The sequence below is a fragment of the Thamnophis sirtalis genome, unplaced genomic scaffold (genome assembly GCF_051295495.1).
Source record: "Thamnophis sirtalis isolate CommonGarterSnake01/CBP01778 unplaced genomic scaffold, rThaSir2_p1.2 scaffold_6, whole genome shotgun sequence".
Lineage (NCBI taxonomy): Eukaryota > Metazoa > Chordata > Lepidosauria > Squamata > Natricidae > Thamnophis > Thamnophis sirtalis.
Window position 1 is genome coordinate 57380016 of NW_028261386.1, and position 18376 is coordinate 57398391.

An 18376-nucleotide genomic window follows, 5' to 3' on the forward strand; every position below is an offset into this window, starting at 1 on the left:
TTCCTTAGCAATAAGGCTAGTAAGATATAGTGCTTATGAACTTAATGTAGGACAATTATATTGGTACCTCAGTGCTGGGTAACATTCAGTTAAAGGCTCAATTATTTTAAAGGGATTCTAGATGGCAGCTGGCTTTCTTCAGCTGTGGAATTGTAAATAAGTATACACAGAAAATTTACAAAGTTAGACATCAACAGTACCAAATCTACAGTTTTATTAATTTATTAAACACATTTATATGGCCTCCAACTCACATATGGTGACTCTGAGTGGCTTACAAATGGTTCTTCTTAAGTACTGGCAGAAAAAACAAGAGTTGAGATAAAGGAAGAGCCTTGATGCAAACCAGATGGTAACTGATTATTTGTTTATAAATACTTCCTATCTATCCTTAGGAACATAATTCTGAGGCGCTAACAGAAGATACCTAAAGAAATGGCAGCTGAAATATGCAATTATGCATATTTCAAAATGCAATATGCGCATTTCAAAATATGGCACTATTTTGAAATAGTACAATTTCAAAATTGCACTAGATTGTACATGAATTTAATAGCTAATTTTTAAAAATACCACTGTGGGAACTGGTAGCAAATAATGGATGCATTTTAAAAGATGCTATCAGTAAGATAAGTAGAAATCCTAGACTGTCCTTTGGGAAACCCGCCTAAACTCTGAATCTATCCATGAATGTGTGCAATTGGAAGGTGCCCAATTTATCTACATAATATTTGAAAAAAATCATACATTAGAATCACAAACATATAAGAAACAGCCAAAGAGAAACTAAATTTGTCATGGAAACCTTTAGAGATACTGCTCATAATTTGCATATATAGCCACGTGTAAAAAACTTTAGCAATTTCCTTTTAGTAATTTGTGTTTTTAAGGCTATTTAGGGTCCTCCTATTCAAATGATGCTAATTAAATAATTCTTTTTAAGTGTCGAATCCTACAAGATTTGTGTAGCAAAGTTATTTGCTTCATATTACTTTATTATTTTTATTTCTCATGCCTTACATCTATTCTTTTAAGTTTCCATACCCTCTCATCTTTTGATCTTTTTTCTCCATATAACACAGGAAAAACATATACAGTGAAACTACTACTACTACTCTTTTATGGGGTTATTTTCTTTTGATTATATTTTTCTAGTTGTATATTTCAATCATGAGTTCCATCCCATGACGTTTATTATAACATGACAATATCATATCTGTCCTCATGTACTAGGACTTCAAGTTCTCCTTGTTTGTTCATCATAATTTGAGCATTAGTGTGTAGTCATCAGAGCCCTTTATGGCTAACCTTGTGTTTGCTTGCTATGTCTCCTGTTTTATACCTGAATCCCCCTTCCTTCTCACCACTTCCATTTTCAAATTCATTGTCTTGGAATTTACCCTTTGGATTTGGTCCTAGAAATTGGCATTTTTCCCCACCAGATTTAGTTTAAAGGTTTTTTGATAACCCAAGTGAGATGTCTTCGAAATACATTCTTTCAAGTCCTTATGAGGTGGACTCCATCTCTTGACAGAGGACCATCATGCAGACAGCATAGAGTCTACATAATAGACCATAGTTTTCTTGATGACACCATCCAGTCTGCCAGAAGTTTTCCTCTGAAATCCTCCATTCCCTCACTGGATGTTGATCATCATTTGGAAGCATGGATGAAAATACCACATGTGCTCCTAGATCTTTTACCTTCCTACTTAAGTCTTTCATGGTCCTTTGATACCTTTACAGGCTCTTTGTTATTGTATCATTGCAATGACACACATAACTTCCAGGTCAAGCTGCTTCTTAAATACAGAATTTTCTCTAAGAATATTTGGATACTTAAGGAGAGTAAATACATATATGTATGTATGTATGTATGTGTATGTATGTATGTGTGTGTGTGTGTGCGCGTGCACACACACACACACACACACACACACACACACACACATATATAATTCCCTTTAAACAGGACTACAAAACTGTATATTGACAAGGTGATAAATTAAGGTTAATTGTTCTGCAAGATATACAGAGAACAGTTGTAACATTTTGCTTATATTGCAAAGCAAAATGTTACAACTGTTCTCTGTATATCTTGCAGAACAATTAACCTTAATTTATCACCTTGTCAAGTTTGTTTGGAAGGATAAAGCTTAATAAAGTGATATCTTTTTAAACTAAGGACACTTAATAAAAATTTGGTAGAAATGAAGTTAATGATCACATGCCCCTATTTTTACTGAAATGGAGGCACTATATTTAGTATAGTATGAAGAAGTGTACTGTGCTGAAAAATATTAATATTTTAAGAAACGTAGCAATGAAATAACATTTGCATTATAGAATTTTCCGTAAAACAAGATAAACAGGGAAAAAGCTCTTAAATTAATATTTCAAATAATTTACAGTTTGGACATTCTTCATTATGGGAAAGAAACTTTCACATTGAGACTATCAATTAGAAACGCTCCATCTGCTTTATAATTAGCTCTGGTAAATGATACTAATCTGAACTACAGAAGAAAACTTCTGTTTGGGAGAATGTTTGATACAGATTTCTAGAGTCTTGAGAAATAAGAAGACTCTGAGGCCTGGACTTGTATTTTATATTAAATATAAATAGGGAAGATCAAGTGGAAGTGGATCAACCTACCAGAATGAAAGAGCAAAAATGACCTTCCAAAAGCTTGTTTTGCAAGCTTATTTTTATCCCCATTGTATACATGGTACCATCTATATATTTGTAAAAAAAATCTGCAGAAACGTTACAATGAAAACTTCGGTTTCTAAAGCATAATTTTAACAGTTAAATTATAGATTCATAGATTGAACTGGGAAGTATTCCAAAATGGATATATACAAGCAACCAAATGCTTTTCTACAAGCATATCTAAATAGGAAAGAAACATTGATTCCTTTTTCTTCAGCTAGAACTTGACAATCATTCTCAAACTCTTCCCTACCCCTGACTTTAAAGAGCTAAAATCCTTAAATTCCAGAACAGCCTAGTGTAATCTCCTCTCAAACTGTATACTTACATTCCTCTTTGCTCAAAGAAGTTACATTCAGTTCTGTCGAAAGTTGCTGGTTGGAGTTAACAGTCTGTGTCAATAGAGAGGTATTACTGTTGTCACTATTTGTTTCTCCAGAGAACAAATCTGATTGGCTGTTACTTGTGCTGGGAGTGGACTCATCATCTGGTTGCTTCTTCTGAAAATCTAACATGACACAAAGTTAAAGAAGTGTTACAAGGCAAAAAAACAACAACATTATTCAACATACAAAAATGTTATATTTTACACAGAAATTGCAGATACTTGTAAATGTATTAGAGTTCTTTCTTTCTCTGCAAGACAATATTGTGAGGTGATTCAATGGGCACTATTCCATTAAAAATGTCAGTTTATATATTTAACAAGTATTTAAAAAATAGAAATAACAGTGTGGTAAATCATTAAATGGGACTAGTGCTGTTTTTTAAAAAAATTCTAAGGTGTCAATGAAAATTGTTTTACTTTAGTTAATTGTTTTGAAAGAAGATGAATTGTTCTATTAGTGATTCTAGAATTCAAAGGTGTATGAATGGATGTACGTACACACACACAAAAAAATCTGTATCAGAATTTGATAAGACTCCTGGGACCTCTGATTAACAACAGGCATCATAACCTGGAGCTGAATAGGAATCAAAGGAGAAGTGTTAAGGTAGCCATTCCCTAGATTCTCCCAGAGCAGGGGCTTCAAACTCAAGGCCTGGGGTCTAGATCCAGCCTGTGGGGGCTTAGACCTGGTCTTTGGGGCCGCCCTGGAAACAGCAGACTAGCCCCCAGTGCCTCTGCCAGCAAAAACAGAGCATGGGAGGGCCATGTGTGGCTCTCCTGAGCTCCATTTTCACTGGGAGAGTGCTCGGGCCACCACAGGTTCCCCCCCGACACAAGTGATGTTCAGCTGGCCATGCCCCCCCTGGCCACGCCCCCCCCTGCCTCCCCCCAAGTGCAAACACAACCCTGATCTGGCTCTCAATAAAATCGAGTTTGACACTCCTTTTCCAGGGTACATGTATTGGGATGAGAGTAGTAAAATTTAGTCTGTCAAGATTCTATCTATTGGGTGTAAGCAAATAAAGAACTAAACTTTTGTAGGACTATTCTATTGTATATCACTCTTGGGTTGGGCCTGACACATGGTCTTCAAAAAGTAGAATGCAACAATATATTAAAATAATGTATTTTTATATCAACAGAAATAACAAAGACAGAACAAGGAAAGAATTAATGCAATGTTCATTACTAGCTTGTCCACTAAAATCACTATAAACTGACATCCAGAGTCAGTTTATATTTAGTTTATTTTAGTTTAAAAAGAAATTAACTCAAAATTGAAATTGTTTCAGAGTTATTTTTCCTGCAATAAAATCTGAAGACCAAATCAAAGGAGAAATAACAAAATTATAAACCTTTTTTTTTGCTAATACCATCAGATGTGCTATTCTTCTTTAAAGTGAAAAAAATCATACATTTTAAAGCTTTGTAAGCCTCTAATGTGCTTTTTCTTTCAGGTACAAACTTTTATTACTTTATTAGAGAACTACATTGAAAAAAAATGGGTAAAAATGGGGAGGAAATTGTGTGGCAATTTGGCTTGTAAATTTGAGAAATGCATCTTAAATCAGCTTATATTAAATGCAACCAAGCCATAAATACCATATTTTTCGGCGTATAAGACGCACTGGAGTATAAGACGCACCAAGATTTTGAAAAGGCAAATTTTAAAAAAGTAGGTAGGTAGATAGAGGGATAGAGAGGGAGAGAAGGAGAGAAATACAGTAGGTAGGAATAGAGAGAGAGAGTAGTTAGGTAGATAAAGGGATAGAGACAAATAGAGAGAGAGTGTAGGTAGGTAGTTAGGTAGTTAGGTAGGTAGGTAAAGGGATAGAGAAATAGAAAGAGTGAGAAATACAGTAGATAGGGAGAGAGAGAGTAGTTAGGTAGGTAGGTAGGTAAAGGGATAGAGAGAGAAATAGAGATAGAAAGATAGAGAAAAAGAGTAGGCAGGTAGGGAGAGAGTATGTGTGTAGAGGGATAGAGAGAGAAATAGAGATAGAGAGAAATAAAGTAGATAGGTAGGTGTTTTTACTGGCACAGCACTTGATCAAGTAATTCTCATTAATCAGTTAAAGAGCTTTCCAAAAGCAAAAAAAAAAAAAAAAAAGTTTTTACACCCTGCAAACCTCCCCAAAATGGCCCGTTTTTCATGAAAATGGGCCCAGTTTTTTTAAAGGCATGAATAGCCTTGGGGAGGCTTGCAGAGTGCTCCTGGGGGGACAAAAACAAGCAAAAAACAGCCCGTGTTTTGTGAAAATGGGTCCATTTTTTGTCAAAAAAATTGCATGCATAGCCTTATGGAGGCTTATAGAGTGATGCTGGGGGTGGGGGGGGGGGTGCAAAAATGGCCCATTTGTGCTCATTTCTGCCCTCCCCAGCCCCCAGGAGCTCTCTGAAAGCCTCCATAAGGGTATGCATGGCCATTTTGGTGAAGGGGCGTGGCTTCAGGAGGCAAAAAAATGCTGTATTTGGTGTATAAGACGCACCCAGATTTTCCAGCCTCTTTTTTGAGGAAAAAAATACAATATGTGTCCATATTGATCTGTTGTTTCTAGCACCAGCAGCTGAGCTGTACTGCGTTTTCAAGCGGAACCCTCCTTCCTCGAAATCCACCTGCTTCACATATGCAAAAATGTGTATAAATGACAACAGTGAGTTGCCTCTATTTTCATTTTCTTTTACTTCTCCTTAGCAATTTTAATCAGTACAGAACCACTCAATTGCATTTATTTAGTATTTAAACAAATCCCCAAATTAGAAGGTAACTGTAGGGAAAACCACAAGGTTTCCAGGTTAAAAGAATCTTCAGTGCAATGCTGGTATCACACAGAAAAATCTCAGAAGTAGGCTTATGAACTGATTGATACAGAATTTAATTATACTTCATTCAGAGAGCATGTGGAATTGAGTATTATTTTAATAAAAAAATCCCCAATCAATTAGTATCTCTTGTAATGCTAGCAACTTTATAGCCCTCACTTATATGCCCTTAAAGATGTCTACAGAGAACTCTAGAATTTAGGAACATGGGTCTATTATTTTTAATTAATTTCTCTAGACCACCACCTGAGTTTCAATTAGAGCTGAAGTGCAGCTAATTTTCATAATCTAAATTCAAAACACTTTCAAATGTTTGCTTCAAAAAAGTGAGCGGAGAATTTTAGTTAGAACAACGTAAAATATACTTTGAAACAAGTTTTCTAGAACAGTGATCCCCAACCCCCGGTCCACGGACCGGTGCCGGGCCGTGGAGTACCTGGCACCGGGCCGCGCAGCGGCCGGGGGCCATGATCGCTGCAGCGGCCGGGGGCCATGATCGCTGCAGCGGCCGGGGGCCATAGTTTCTTTCTGTAAGCAAATTAGGGCTAACTGGCACAAGGGGTGTTACTGGACCGCTGGTGGCACTCTGACGTCACCAGCGGCCCACCGCCCCCGTGTCCAGCGCCGCCCTTCTCATTCCTTTTCAGCGCTTCAGCGCTGGCCGATTCCTGAAAAAAACCTAAGAGCGCCTGCGCAGGTACGTAGGGCTAGCGTAGACAGCGCTAGTAGCGTAGCCTTGCGTAGGCGCAGTTTGTGCTACGCTATCTACGCTAGCCATACTGAACGCTGAAGGCTACGCTACTAGCGCTGGTCATCGACGCGCTCAGCGGGCCACGGTAAAATTATCAAAGGCTGACTGGTCCACGGCGATAAAAAGGTTGGGGACCACTGTTCTAGAATATACAAATGAAAGAAGACAGGTTAACAATTACAGACTTCAAATACATGAAAAGTATCAGAGCAGCAGCATATTTTCAAAAGCTACTTAGTGGTGACATGTAAAATAATAATAATAATAATAATATTGATGATTTTTGGTTTGTCTAAAATCTAAAAGTAATTTAAATTCCACATCAACTGATTAAGAGATTTAGTTTCCTAGCACATATTCACTTACTCTTATATATCTGGAGGTGTGATTTTTTGGAAAGAATTAATGTTATGACAGGAAGAGGGAACATCTAACAACTTAACGAAAGAAAATGAATTCATTATGTGTAATATAAAGAACAGGCCTTGCACGCATTCACAGAAAAATAAAATATCAAATTAATGAGCTAACACTTCTAAGAATTTTCTATAAACCTCAATGTTATTACCTTCCAATAGGGAGGGATTTAGCATGTCTGTTTAATTCCCCTTTACTTTTTAACTTTTATACAAACTTTTGAAAAAGTATATCTATGTTATTATATGCAGATGACACTGTGCTTCTTTCAGAGCTACTGGGCAGAACCCTTACTCAGTTTCCTTTCTATATCGATCCTATTAACCAAAAGCCAAGATAAATATGTGAAATATCATGCAGGGCAATTTACATTTTTAAATATTTAGTGTTATCAATTTCATGCCTCAGGAAATTTTTTACAGTTCTACCAACACTTGTTGAGATGGGTGGGTATAGAAATTATATAAATAGATAAACAATTGAAAGGAAGCAATTTTAGGTCTTTTCTTGTCAACCTATATTAAACCAGGGCATTGGCGTAGTCTTCTATACAGAACTCAGTTAGGATCATATTCCAGTTATTCTCCCCTTGAAATAATACTATCCTTGTTCCTGAAGGAAGTGCTTTCAAGCCCAGATGCAACCACAGTACTGCCGTCACATTGCAGGCTGGTTTACTCAGTGTGGAGACACATATTTAGCTAGCAATCTTTAATCTACTGAAGTTTAATTTCTGGCCAACAGGTTTGTCTCCTCAAATAATCTTTGATAATTTCATTCAGCCTATTGGAAACAATACTGACCTATGGCCTCTCTCAATGGTCCATGATCTATGATCAAATTAGGGTACCTTTTAAATAGCAATTTCAGAAATTATTTTGTATTGCAAAATAAGTGAAAGCTGGTTCTTGATAATGTTGAGTGTGTATCTTATTAAATGGCATACTACCTTGGAAACGCCTGGTAAATGCAAAGCCTTTTCAGAAGATCAATTTAATGTTAGTTGAGCATTTTGTTGTACAGAAGATTTTCTAGAAAGTTACAAAGTAGCTTTAATAAACATTGCAGACTATTTAGATGCCTATTTCTCCCTGTAAACAATAGCCTGCTATTGAAATCTATCAAAATTTTGCACGGTACATGCATAGTGTAGCAATAAATAATCCAATGGATGCTAGCAAAACTAGTAGTTCTTTTCTGATTGTTGTGTAATCTTCAATTGTTCTATGTTATTATAGTTGGAATTACTGTAAAGACATGTTAGTTCTTGCAGGTTATTTCAAGTATTGGTCTTCAGTCATAATAAACACTTTATTCATATGATACCCCTGTAATGCTGATGAAACATTATGTTCAAACATATCTGTCAAACATGCCTTATGCTTTATTTGTAGCATCTGTTCCTAGCTTCTGAATTCTTATGGCACAGTAGAAGAGAAGTTATCAGAAAAGACAACCTGATCACGGCTACAGAATTAGAAAGGTAAATTGACCATTGATATTCAATTTATTAAACTTAAATTTACGCCCAATTTATGAACTTAAAACAAATTAAGTCAATTTATTTAAATTTAAAACACTTTCAAGAGGATGAAATTCTAGATTTATGGGTTAGAATTTAAATATTTTAAGTGTTTATCTAATTTACTACTTTAGCAGCAGCTGCTCCTACCTCTTAATGGAATTATAAACATTAAATATGTCATTTTTACTATACCACAATCTGATAAGAAAAGATTATTTGCAAACATCATTAATAAGATTTGGATGACAAAAATTAACTTTCATTCTCGGAACATTAATATAACTTATAACTTAATAATAAATTGAACCCTTAAATAAATTGTGACTTGTTTAACAACCCACAATCCTTGCTTAACAACAATAAGCAGGAATGCCAGGTTTATCATTACCAAATGTTATGGTAACACATGATGACCACAGGGACGTGCAGTCACTAGAGGCAAGGGAGGCGAAGCCTCACCAGTCTCCTCAGGAAAAAGAAAGAAATTTAAATATATATTTTTTAATAATTAAAGCCAAGATAGTTGCTACCAGATTCCAGGTCACAGTGGCTTGGTGTCTGCTTAGTGTTAACCAAAGCAGGAGGCGAGAGAACTCGGGGCCTCTTTTCCATAAGGAATTTTTCGCCTTCTAAAAGTTAAGAAAGAGTTAAAAGGCAAAGAAGTTCAGATGGAAAAGAGGCACTAATTCTCCCGCCTCCTTATCTGCAAGCAGCGAATCATGTCTTCTTGAGCACGCTTACGTTGGGCGGGGCGTGCTTCAGAGGAGAGAGGAGTGGGCGAGAAGGAGGAGGCTGGCTCTTTGCTGCAGACCTGGGCGCTTGTGCCATCCCCGATGCTGCTGCCCGCTGCCCTGGCCTGCTTCTCCAGGCTCCGCCACTGGAAGCCCCGGATTGCCTCTGGGGGAAGGCTGGGTGAGAAGCGGAGCGAAGCTTCTCCGTGGCTTCCCGGCGCTACGCAGAGGCTCTCACAGGAGCGTGTGCCAGCGGCCGGCAGCCCGGAGCGGCCCCGGCTGCGAGACCGCCGGCCGCTGGCACGCGCTCCTGTGAGAGCCTCTGAGCAGCGCCGGGAGGCCGCGGAGAAGCTTCGCTCCGCTTCACACCCAGCCTTCCCCCAGAGGCGATCCGGGACTTCCAGCGGCAGAGCCTGGAGAAGCAGGCCGGGGCAGCGGGCGGGCGGCAGCATCGGAGGCTGTGGGGCACTTTGCATCGTGGGAGCCGCCAAGTGCCTTTGCTGCAGACCCGGGTGCTTGGCTGCTCCCGCGATGCAAATTCCCCCCCCCCCCGAGGCCGACCGCTGCCCTGCTGAGCTGCTTCACAAAAGGATGCCCAGCTGAGCCTCACCAGGTATAAACCTCACCGCACGTCACTGGATGACCACATAGCTTAATGGCAGAAATTCCAGGCCCAATTATCATCTTTAACCAAAGACTACCTGTAGCTCCTACCCTCCATTAATCATTTGGACAACCATTTGTCTGAAAAGGTATAGGGTTTCCTGACTCAGCAGGGGGTTGAACTAGAAGACTCCACTCTATTATTCTATTCTATGCTATGCTATTCTATCTTATTCTATTTAGCTGAGAAACACTAGCAATATGAGTAGCAAGTTACATACATTTAAGTGTATTTTCAATAAATATTATAGGCTAACACAAAAAGAAAGAAAAAATATATTGGTCATTAGACAACATTGGTATACGGGTACTACATCTTACAGGTTGCACAATTGAGACCAGGAACTTAGCTGTTAAGCAAAGTGTTAGCTAAGTGAAAATCATGTGACTGCAACTGTACTTGCTCACTCTGGTGCTGGGATAATTATTAAGATCATTCCGAGGTTGGAAAAATGGGGATCCAGATTGTTGGGAGCAATATGTTGACTCTGGTAAACTGTTTAGGAAGGCTGTAAAGTACCGTGAAGTGGTATATAAGTGCTATTGCTGTAATATTTGTGTTTACATTCAGTAGAGAATGAATGGGGAGAACATATTAAAAGGGATACACTAGCACTGCTTGCCTAGCATGCTCATGCTTAAGAGGAAGCAAAAGCCTTTGGTGTGAAACTGATCAGGGTCTTGTCAATTTCAGGCAGCCTAATCAACCAATTAATGTTGAAACCCAGCTGAACTTGTTGACTTGCAGTTGATACTTTTCAGGGACTCATGGTGGGGGGGCAGCTCAGGAGAGAAAGGTTGCTTAAGTAACCTTTCCATTTTCCAAAGAGGCAGAGGAATATCTGGTCAGACACATTTTCAAGAGGCAATTGGACTTTCTGTTTTTCTTTGAAGACGTTTCATTTCTCATCCAAGAAGCTTTTTCAACTCTGACTGGATGGTGAGGAATGGAAAGATTTATACTCCTTGCAGACAGCTGGTCATTTGCATTCTTTTAAGAGTCATTTGAGGTTTATCTGTGTCATCAGGGTCATCTGAGTAGTGTAAATAGACGTGAAACCTTCTTGACCAGCTGTCTGCAAGGAGTATAAATCCTTCTATTTCCCACCATTCAGTCAGAGCTGAAGAAGCTTCTTGGATGAGAAGGGAAATGTCTTCAAAGAAAAACAAGAAAGTCCAGTTGCCTCTTGAAAAAGCACCTTTGGAACAATCATGACCTAGATGACTGAGAATCTCCATAGACCTGTAAAATGCTGTATAGCAGTACATTTTAGATATTGTACATGAAATTTCTTTTACAAGCTTATAAATCTGATCATTAATAAATGGTCCTTATCATATAATGAATATTGCATGTGGTACAAATTCTTTAAAATATTGTTGTAAGTAAAAAGTAAAAAAATGTGTAAAAAACCTCTCTTTGGGAGATTTATGTTGCTTATTGGAACCTGTGCTATAAATGGGATAATTATATATTCCTAAGCACAGCAATATTTTCTTTGTGGAATGTTTTCAAAAGATATATGGTACTCATTTAAAGCATTTAGTCAAAGTAGGTGTTCCTTAGATGTTTTGGTTTTCAACTTGCTTCCATCTCCACAAGTCTATCGAATAGTAAAGAAATTGTGGCAGCTATTGTTTCCTACAATAACATTTTAAAAAAGTAATATATATTAACTCAGAATCTTATTTAACTTGCTTTATGAAAACCAGATTCTTTCATTATGATATATTTAGACTTTGAAATAAATAAGCTTGGTTGATCATATTATTTGATTTGGGGGGCAAAGTCATGAGCAAATGTCATATAAATTTGTAATATTTACATATTCTTGTGCTCTGTTGCAGTGCTGAGCTTCCAGAATTCTTTAAAAGTATCCAAACTTAGAACTCTAAGCTCTTTGGGATCACTAGTGAACTTTATGTTTGCTGTTCTGCATTGTTCAGATTTTGTGCTATTTACATTTTTTTTTAGATATCTGTGTCTATGTGGAGACGGTTCTTGTCTTGTGTTTTGGTTGTACAGCAGTTTTGGTTTGGTTTTTGCTGAGCTTCAAGCATAGATATATTAATTTCAATTTTTTTTAAAAAAAAAACAACTTTAAAAATAAGGTATTTTAGTGAATTCTGCCAAAATAAAATTTGAAATATTTAGAGTGTTCCTGTCATAAGAAACACTGGCAATTGGATCTGAATCACTATAAAGTCCTTCACTTCAAAAATTGAGGGATTGCTATCAGTGAGACAATTTATAGAAAAATCAGCCCCAAATATTATTTTAAAAAGTTTTTTAAAAGCCTAAATTATTTGGAGTGTTATTTCATATAAATACGGTCAACTCAGGTGACTTGAATGGTGTAGGTAGGATTGTTTTAATGAGAACTCATTTTTCTGGTTTTTGCACATCCCTATTAAACATTTCTTTCATACTAATTTATTGAAGAAAAAATGCATCCTAGACGCAATTTTAACAAGTCCCCATTTCAAAATCAAATGTAATCCCAACAAAGGATTAACATAGTTACTGAATGCACTTATCATAACTCAAGTAATATGTATTTTTATATGCCTGTTCAGATATTATTTTTTATGTGGGAAAAGCAATTTCCTTGTAAATGTTTATTTTCAGTACTTTTTACTTTCACAAAGTAAAAATTTGGAAATGATATTGTTACCTGTTAATTGTACTGTGACTATACAAAAAAAATATGATTTAATTGATCGTAATATTTCTATTTATTTTTTCAGTTCTCTGAACAAGATTTGGGTTTCTTTTTATGGAGACTTTTAAATCACATCCATAAGTCTTTCTGCAATTAGAGCACAGTAACGAAGCAGTTCTGTAAACCTACTGACAACCATTTAATGGAAAGTGTGGGAAATGGTGGACATGTTCTGGCAGCACATTTAATGGATATACAAACACCCCTAGTCATCAGCCCAAAGCAATACTGGCAGAAAATTAACTTTGTGCTGCAAAGCTCATTTAGCAGCAAGAACACAGTGATATGGGCAATATAAAACACTGTAATGGTGAGAAGGGGGAGAGAAGAGGAGAAATAGGATGCACCTTTTTTTTTTTTTGAGGAGGCAGTGTTCATTAATTTTACAGGTTTTTCTGTTTAGAATGTTGCTTCATTGCACAAACTAGCAGCTGCCTATGATTTGCAAAGCAAGCATTTTTGCAGAGCTCTGTAAACTCTGTGGACAAAGCATGTCAAAGATTTCAATTCATAGCAAAGTTTTCATGTCAACAATAGATCTTATTCATTCCCCACCCCTCCAAATACAATTATAAGAATCTGAAAACCAAATTTAGCTGTGACCAATATCTACATTCCAACTTGGGCAATATAGAGTTGTATCAAGTAATCCCCAACTTACAATTTATTTACTGACCATTCAAAGTTACAACCGCACTGAAAACTGTGACTTACCACCGTTTTCCACACTTAGGACTGTTGCAGAATCCCCATGGTCATGTGATCAAAATTCAGACAACTCATATTTATGATTAGTTGCAGTGTTCTAGGGACATGTGATCAATCACGTTTTGTAACTTTCTGACACACAATCATTGGGGAAGAAAGATTCACTTAAGAACCATGTTACTAAGTTAACAACCGGAGTGATTCACTTAATAACTGTGGCAAAAAACTGCTGACAGAAATTTTGGGCTCAATTGTGGTCATAAATTGAGGATTATCTGTAGGAAAATTATAAGCTAAATATGGTAAATAATCACAGTTTAGTGTCCAAAGTATTTAAGCATGGCACAAGTCCAACTATGACTTCCTACCTCAGAGAGTAGACAAAACTCATTCTTCCTCTTCAGACATAAGCAAAAAGAAGACAAAGACAAAAGGCTGTTTTTCTCTTCTGCTTGAATTTCTTCCACAGAGGAATAATAAAAAAATATTTACATTTCTGTGAGCTCAAAAAGATTAGGATTTGCTAAGATGTCTCAAAATCAGAAATACTGATTTAGTGGAGGAAAACAGATACATTTTTCAGACTTTATTTTAAAAACCATGAGCTCTTCCAGAAAATCATGGCTCAGTGGACACAATAATAACAAGTTTGAAATACCACATAAAGTAGCTGTAAAAGAAAGGTATCTGACTAAATGAATGTCAAACAAGAAATGCAGCTTAATTCTTCACTTGTTCTGCTTCTCTAATCACAGAATCTCAGATTCATAAAATCAGGTTTTCCTTCCAATTTGTGGAAATACGAACACTTCTTGAAATATATAAAAGTACATTATAAACCTTGTTGTTTTTAATTTGGAGTCTGTTAATTTTTTATAAGTCAAAACCATAAAAAATGAAGAGTAAGTTTGGTGCAGTGATGGCTTTTAGGGATGTAATCCTAGTCTTGGGTTGACAATATATATAAGCCATGATTGAAATAATGTATCTGTCACTTTAAATGCTCAAGTGAGATGTGATTGGATGCTATTGCTTTAATCAGCCATAAGAGGGAGTAGGAACTACTGCTGTTTGTTGCTGTATGTTCTCCTTGCTTGTTATTGGAGTTGAATACTGGTGGCTACTCTGTATGTTAGTTACCTGTTTACATGGTGAATCGTGAGTTGAGCATCTGTAAACCAACGTGTTGTATCATAGACTGTGTATATAATTCAAGACTACTTATTGCTTGTTTTGGAGAATGTTTATCCTACTTTCTTTTTGTCAACGCAAGTAAAGTTATCCTTGTTTTAACTTCGGCAGCTGTGATTGATAGTGTGGCTATTCAGCGGCACATTCCTTGCTACTTTCTGCTACTCAACTCTAGTCTCCAAAAGGAGATATACTTAACAATGGCAAACCTTTTGTGGCTCGTGTGCCAAAAGCAGGAGGAGCGCAGGGGGTTGTCATGCATGGGCGTGCCATACCCATAATGCTATGCGCACAACCCCAGTGCACATTCACACACAACCAGCGCTCCCCCCATTTTTGGCGTGTTTTTTTCACCTCCCCAGGCTCCAGAGGCTTTATAGGAGCCTGGGGAGGGCAAAAAACAGCCTGCCCCCCCAGAGCGGGAAAAACTGGCCCTATGGGCAAACCAGAAGTTCAGGAACAGACTTCAGGTTTCCTCATAGGGCCGGTTTTAGCCCTCCTTCCCTGAAGGCTCCGGAGGGCAAAAAACAACCATATGAGTAAATCAGACGTGACTTCTGGTTGGTCCGTAGGGACGTTTTTCGTCCTCCAGCTCCGGAGAGCTAAAACTGGCCCTACGAGCAAACTGGAAGTACATTCCCAAAATTTTAGCTTGCCCGTAGGGGCGGTTTGTCGTGCTCCAGAGGCTTCAAGCCTCTGGAGGGAGAAAAATGGCCTCAAAAGAAGGCCAAAGTCAGCTGGCCTGCTGACAGGGCAATGCCTCATGTGCCCTGATAAATGGCTCCGCGTGCCACCTGTGGCACACCTGCCATAGATTCGCCATCACAGGTATAATGATTAAGGCATATACTGGAAACCAGAACATCATGAGTTCTATTACTACCAGGCACTGAGCAAGCTGTGTGACTTTGGACAGTCATTCTTTTGACCCTAGGAAAGAAGCAATGGCAAACCACTTCTGAAAAACCTTATAAAGAAAACTGCAGGGGCTTGTCGAGGAAGTTTTGGAGAATGATTGGATAGAAGGGAAAAAAACTCCAGTACTATAACCCATACCAATAACACCTCTTTTGGTACCCTCTATAATGTTTAAAAACAGAAATGAGATCGGAGAGCATGGCCTATGCCCCTCAGGGGGACAATTTGATTTTTAATGGGGGCAATTTGAACCTTGTTTAAACCACATTAATGGCCTTTTAGGATTCCTCCACTTGAGTAGAGTTCACTTTTTGAGTAAAGTAAGAATTATATGTCACTGGGTGGGGTGGGGGCATCAGGATTTTAGAGATACTTAGGTGGGGCATGGCCAAAAAAAGATTGGGAACAGGGGTGGGTTTCAGCCGGCACGCACTGGTATAGGAGCACCGGTTGGTGAAATTTAGCGTGCCTTCGCGTAGCCCTTCTTCCGGAGGCCCCGTGCTGGAACACTCCCTCCCCTAGCCTGTCCACCCCCCCTGCTCATTCCCCCCGTCCTGCCCGGTCGCTGCTTGCTCACTCCACCCCCCTGCTCATTCCCCCCACCCTCCCGGTTGTTGCTCACTCACCCCGCCCACCTACACCTTGCTTTCCCAGCCCACCCACTTCCTTTGCCCACCCAGCTGAGGCTCCGAAGCTGCAGGCAGCCGGGGAGGTGGGGGGGAATGCTGCCCATCTGCCTGTCCCCTCCAGAAGAAACTAGGCGGGCCCTGGGATGGTCAGCAGCCCAGGCGCCACAGCCATGTGACCGCTCTGAGGGCGCAGTACCTGCTCCAATGTGGCTGTAGCCGGCAACAGGACGTGAAAGAGAGGCCATCCAGCAGAATGTTCCAAGGTCAGTGGGTGGGCGGGGAGATTGCGCGGGATTGGACTGCAGGTGGCAGGAAGGTAGGGGTCGAGGCTACGCCCCTATACCGGCGAAAAAAAGAACTATTCTCACCATCCCGGAACTGTGTTGCGAGGTAAGGGAAGCAGGTCTTAGGAGAGACCTTCCCTCCCCCTTCAGAGCACCAAGAGGAGATAGGAGGCGGCCTGGTTTGAACATGGGAGGGCGGCAGTGAAGGAGGCATGCGACAAAGCACCTCCACTGCCCAAATGTGTGAAGGAAACAAGCGGCAGGCTACTTTGCCTCAGCTATGCGACCTCCTTTCGTTCTCCACCTGCCTCCTTCACTCGTTCGGGCAGGCGGAGAATGAAAGGAGGTGCACATAGCCGAGGGCAAAGGAGATTGCTGCTTGCTTCCTTCACATTTTCGGGCAATGGGGCTGCTTTCTCGCATGCCTTCTTTCTTTCTCTGAAAGCAGCTGAGCGAGGGAAGGAGGAATTCTGGGAGCTGAAGTCCACAAGTCTTAAAGCTGTCAAGTTTGAACACTCATGGAGTTTTTTTTTCTAAAGGGCTAGGGGTGCAAGGGTCTTGTAACTTGACAGGTTTAAGACCTGCATGTTTTAAATGCCAGAGTTTCTGAGCCAAAATTTGGTTGCTAAGTAAAAGCGTTGTTAAGTGAGTTTCACCACATTTTACAAGTTGGCCATGCCCACCCAGTCACATGACTGCCAAGCCACTCCCACCTGGTCACATGACTGCCAAGCCACTCCCACAAAACAGGCCACACCTACAAAATAGGTTCTAAATTTTTTTTGAAACCCACCACTGAAACCACTGGTTTGGAGGATACTTGGCATGCACAAATCATGGATGCTATCCAAATGCATGCCTATACTGCTCAAACTGAAAGGCATCTTTTTAAAGCACAGCTTTAAAGCCTAATTCAAAGTGGGCTTTGTGACACGTCTCCAATTCTGGGTCTGCAGACCTCATGTCATGTCTACCTCAAATTCAATCCTTCTGTCAGACCCTGCCTGGATGAGCTAACAGCAAAGTCAGGATTTTCTACTGCTGCTGTTATAAAGAGCAAATACGGAACCAAAATAAACATAGGAAAATAAATAAATGTAGTGATCTCAAAATGAAGACTGATATTTCAGGAACCATGAGAAACTAACCAGTTTTAACTACTATTACCTCTATGGTTCTTCAATCTATCCAATCTTAGAAGCTTATAATACAGTCCAAATAATTCAATACAAAAGAAAACCCAAACAATACCACTCTTCATCATATTTATAGCATACTTACAATCCAAATTCAAGTAGTTCTCGAACTACAACAGTTCATTTAGTGACTGTTCAAAGTTACATCACTGAAAAAAATGACTTACGGACGTTTTTCACACTTATGACCATTGCACCGCCCCCCCCCATGGTCACAGGATCAAAATTCAAGATGGCTGACAACTGACTCATATTTGTTATGGTTGCAGTGCCCAGGGATCATGTGATCACCTTTTACAACCTTCTGACAAGCGAAGTCAATGGGGAAACCAGATTCACTTAACAATTGTGTGATTAATTTAACAACTGCGGTGATTCACTTAACAAATGTTTCACTTAGCAATAGAAATATTGTACTCAATTGTGGTCATAAGTTGAGGACTATCTGCAATACCTTTCTTCATCATACTTTCTTTCAACTTCTGCACTTAAAAAAAGAAAATTATACAATTGATTTCATTCAGGTCTCAGGGGCTCTACCAAAAAATAAATAAAAGAAAACATAAAAGCAAAACAGGTTTTGACAAGCTGCCCAATTATCTTAAAGGATGGGACTTGCTTATTGAGGCAGTCCCAATTCAGAATATTTGAATTTATTCATTTATTAGCTTTATCTGCCATTCATTGCTAGTCAATGTGATTTTGAGCATCCT

At 38.9% G+C, this 18376-nt stretch overlaps 1 protein-coding gene across 1 annotated transcript in view; it reads right to left on the minus strand.

Annotated features, from left to right (window-relative positions):
* Positions 1-18376, minus strand: part of ZFAND3 (zinc finger AN1-type containing 3) — a 108585-nt gene that overhangs the window by 36973 nt on the left and 53236 nt on the right. The window contains exon 4 of the mRNA XM_014055804.2: positions 3042-3221. Within this exon, the coding sequence (XP_013911279.2) occupies positions 3042-3221 (180 nt within the window). The remainder of the gene's footprint in view (positions 1-3041; positions 3222-18376) is intronic.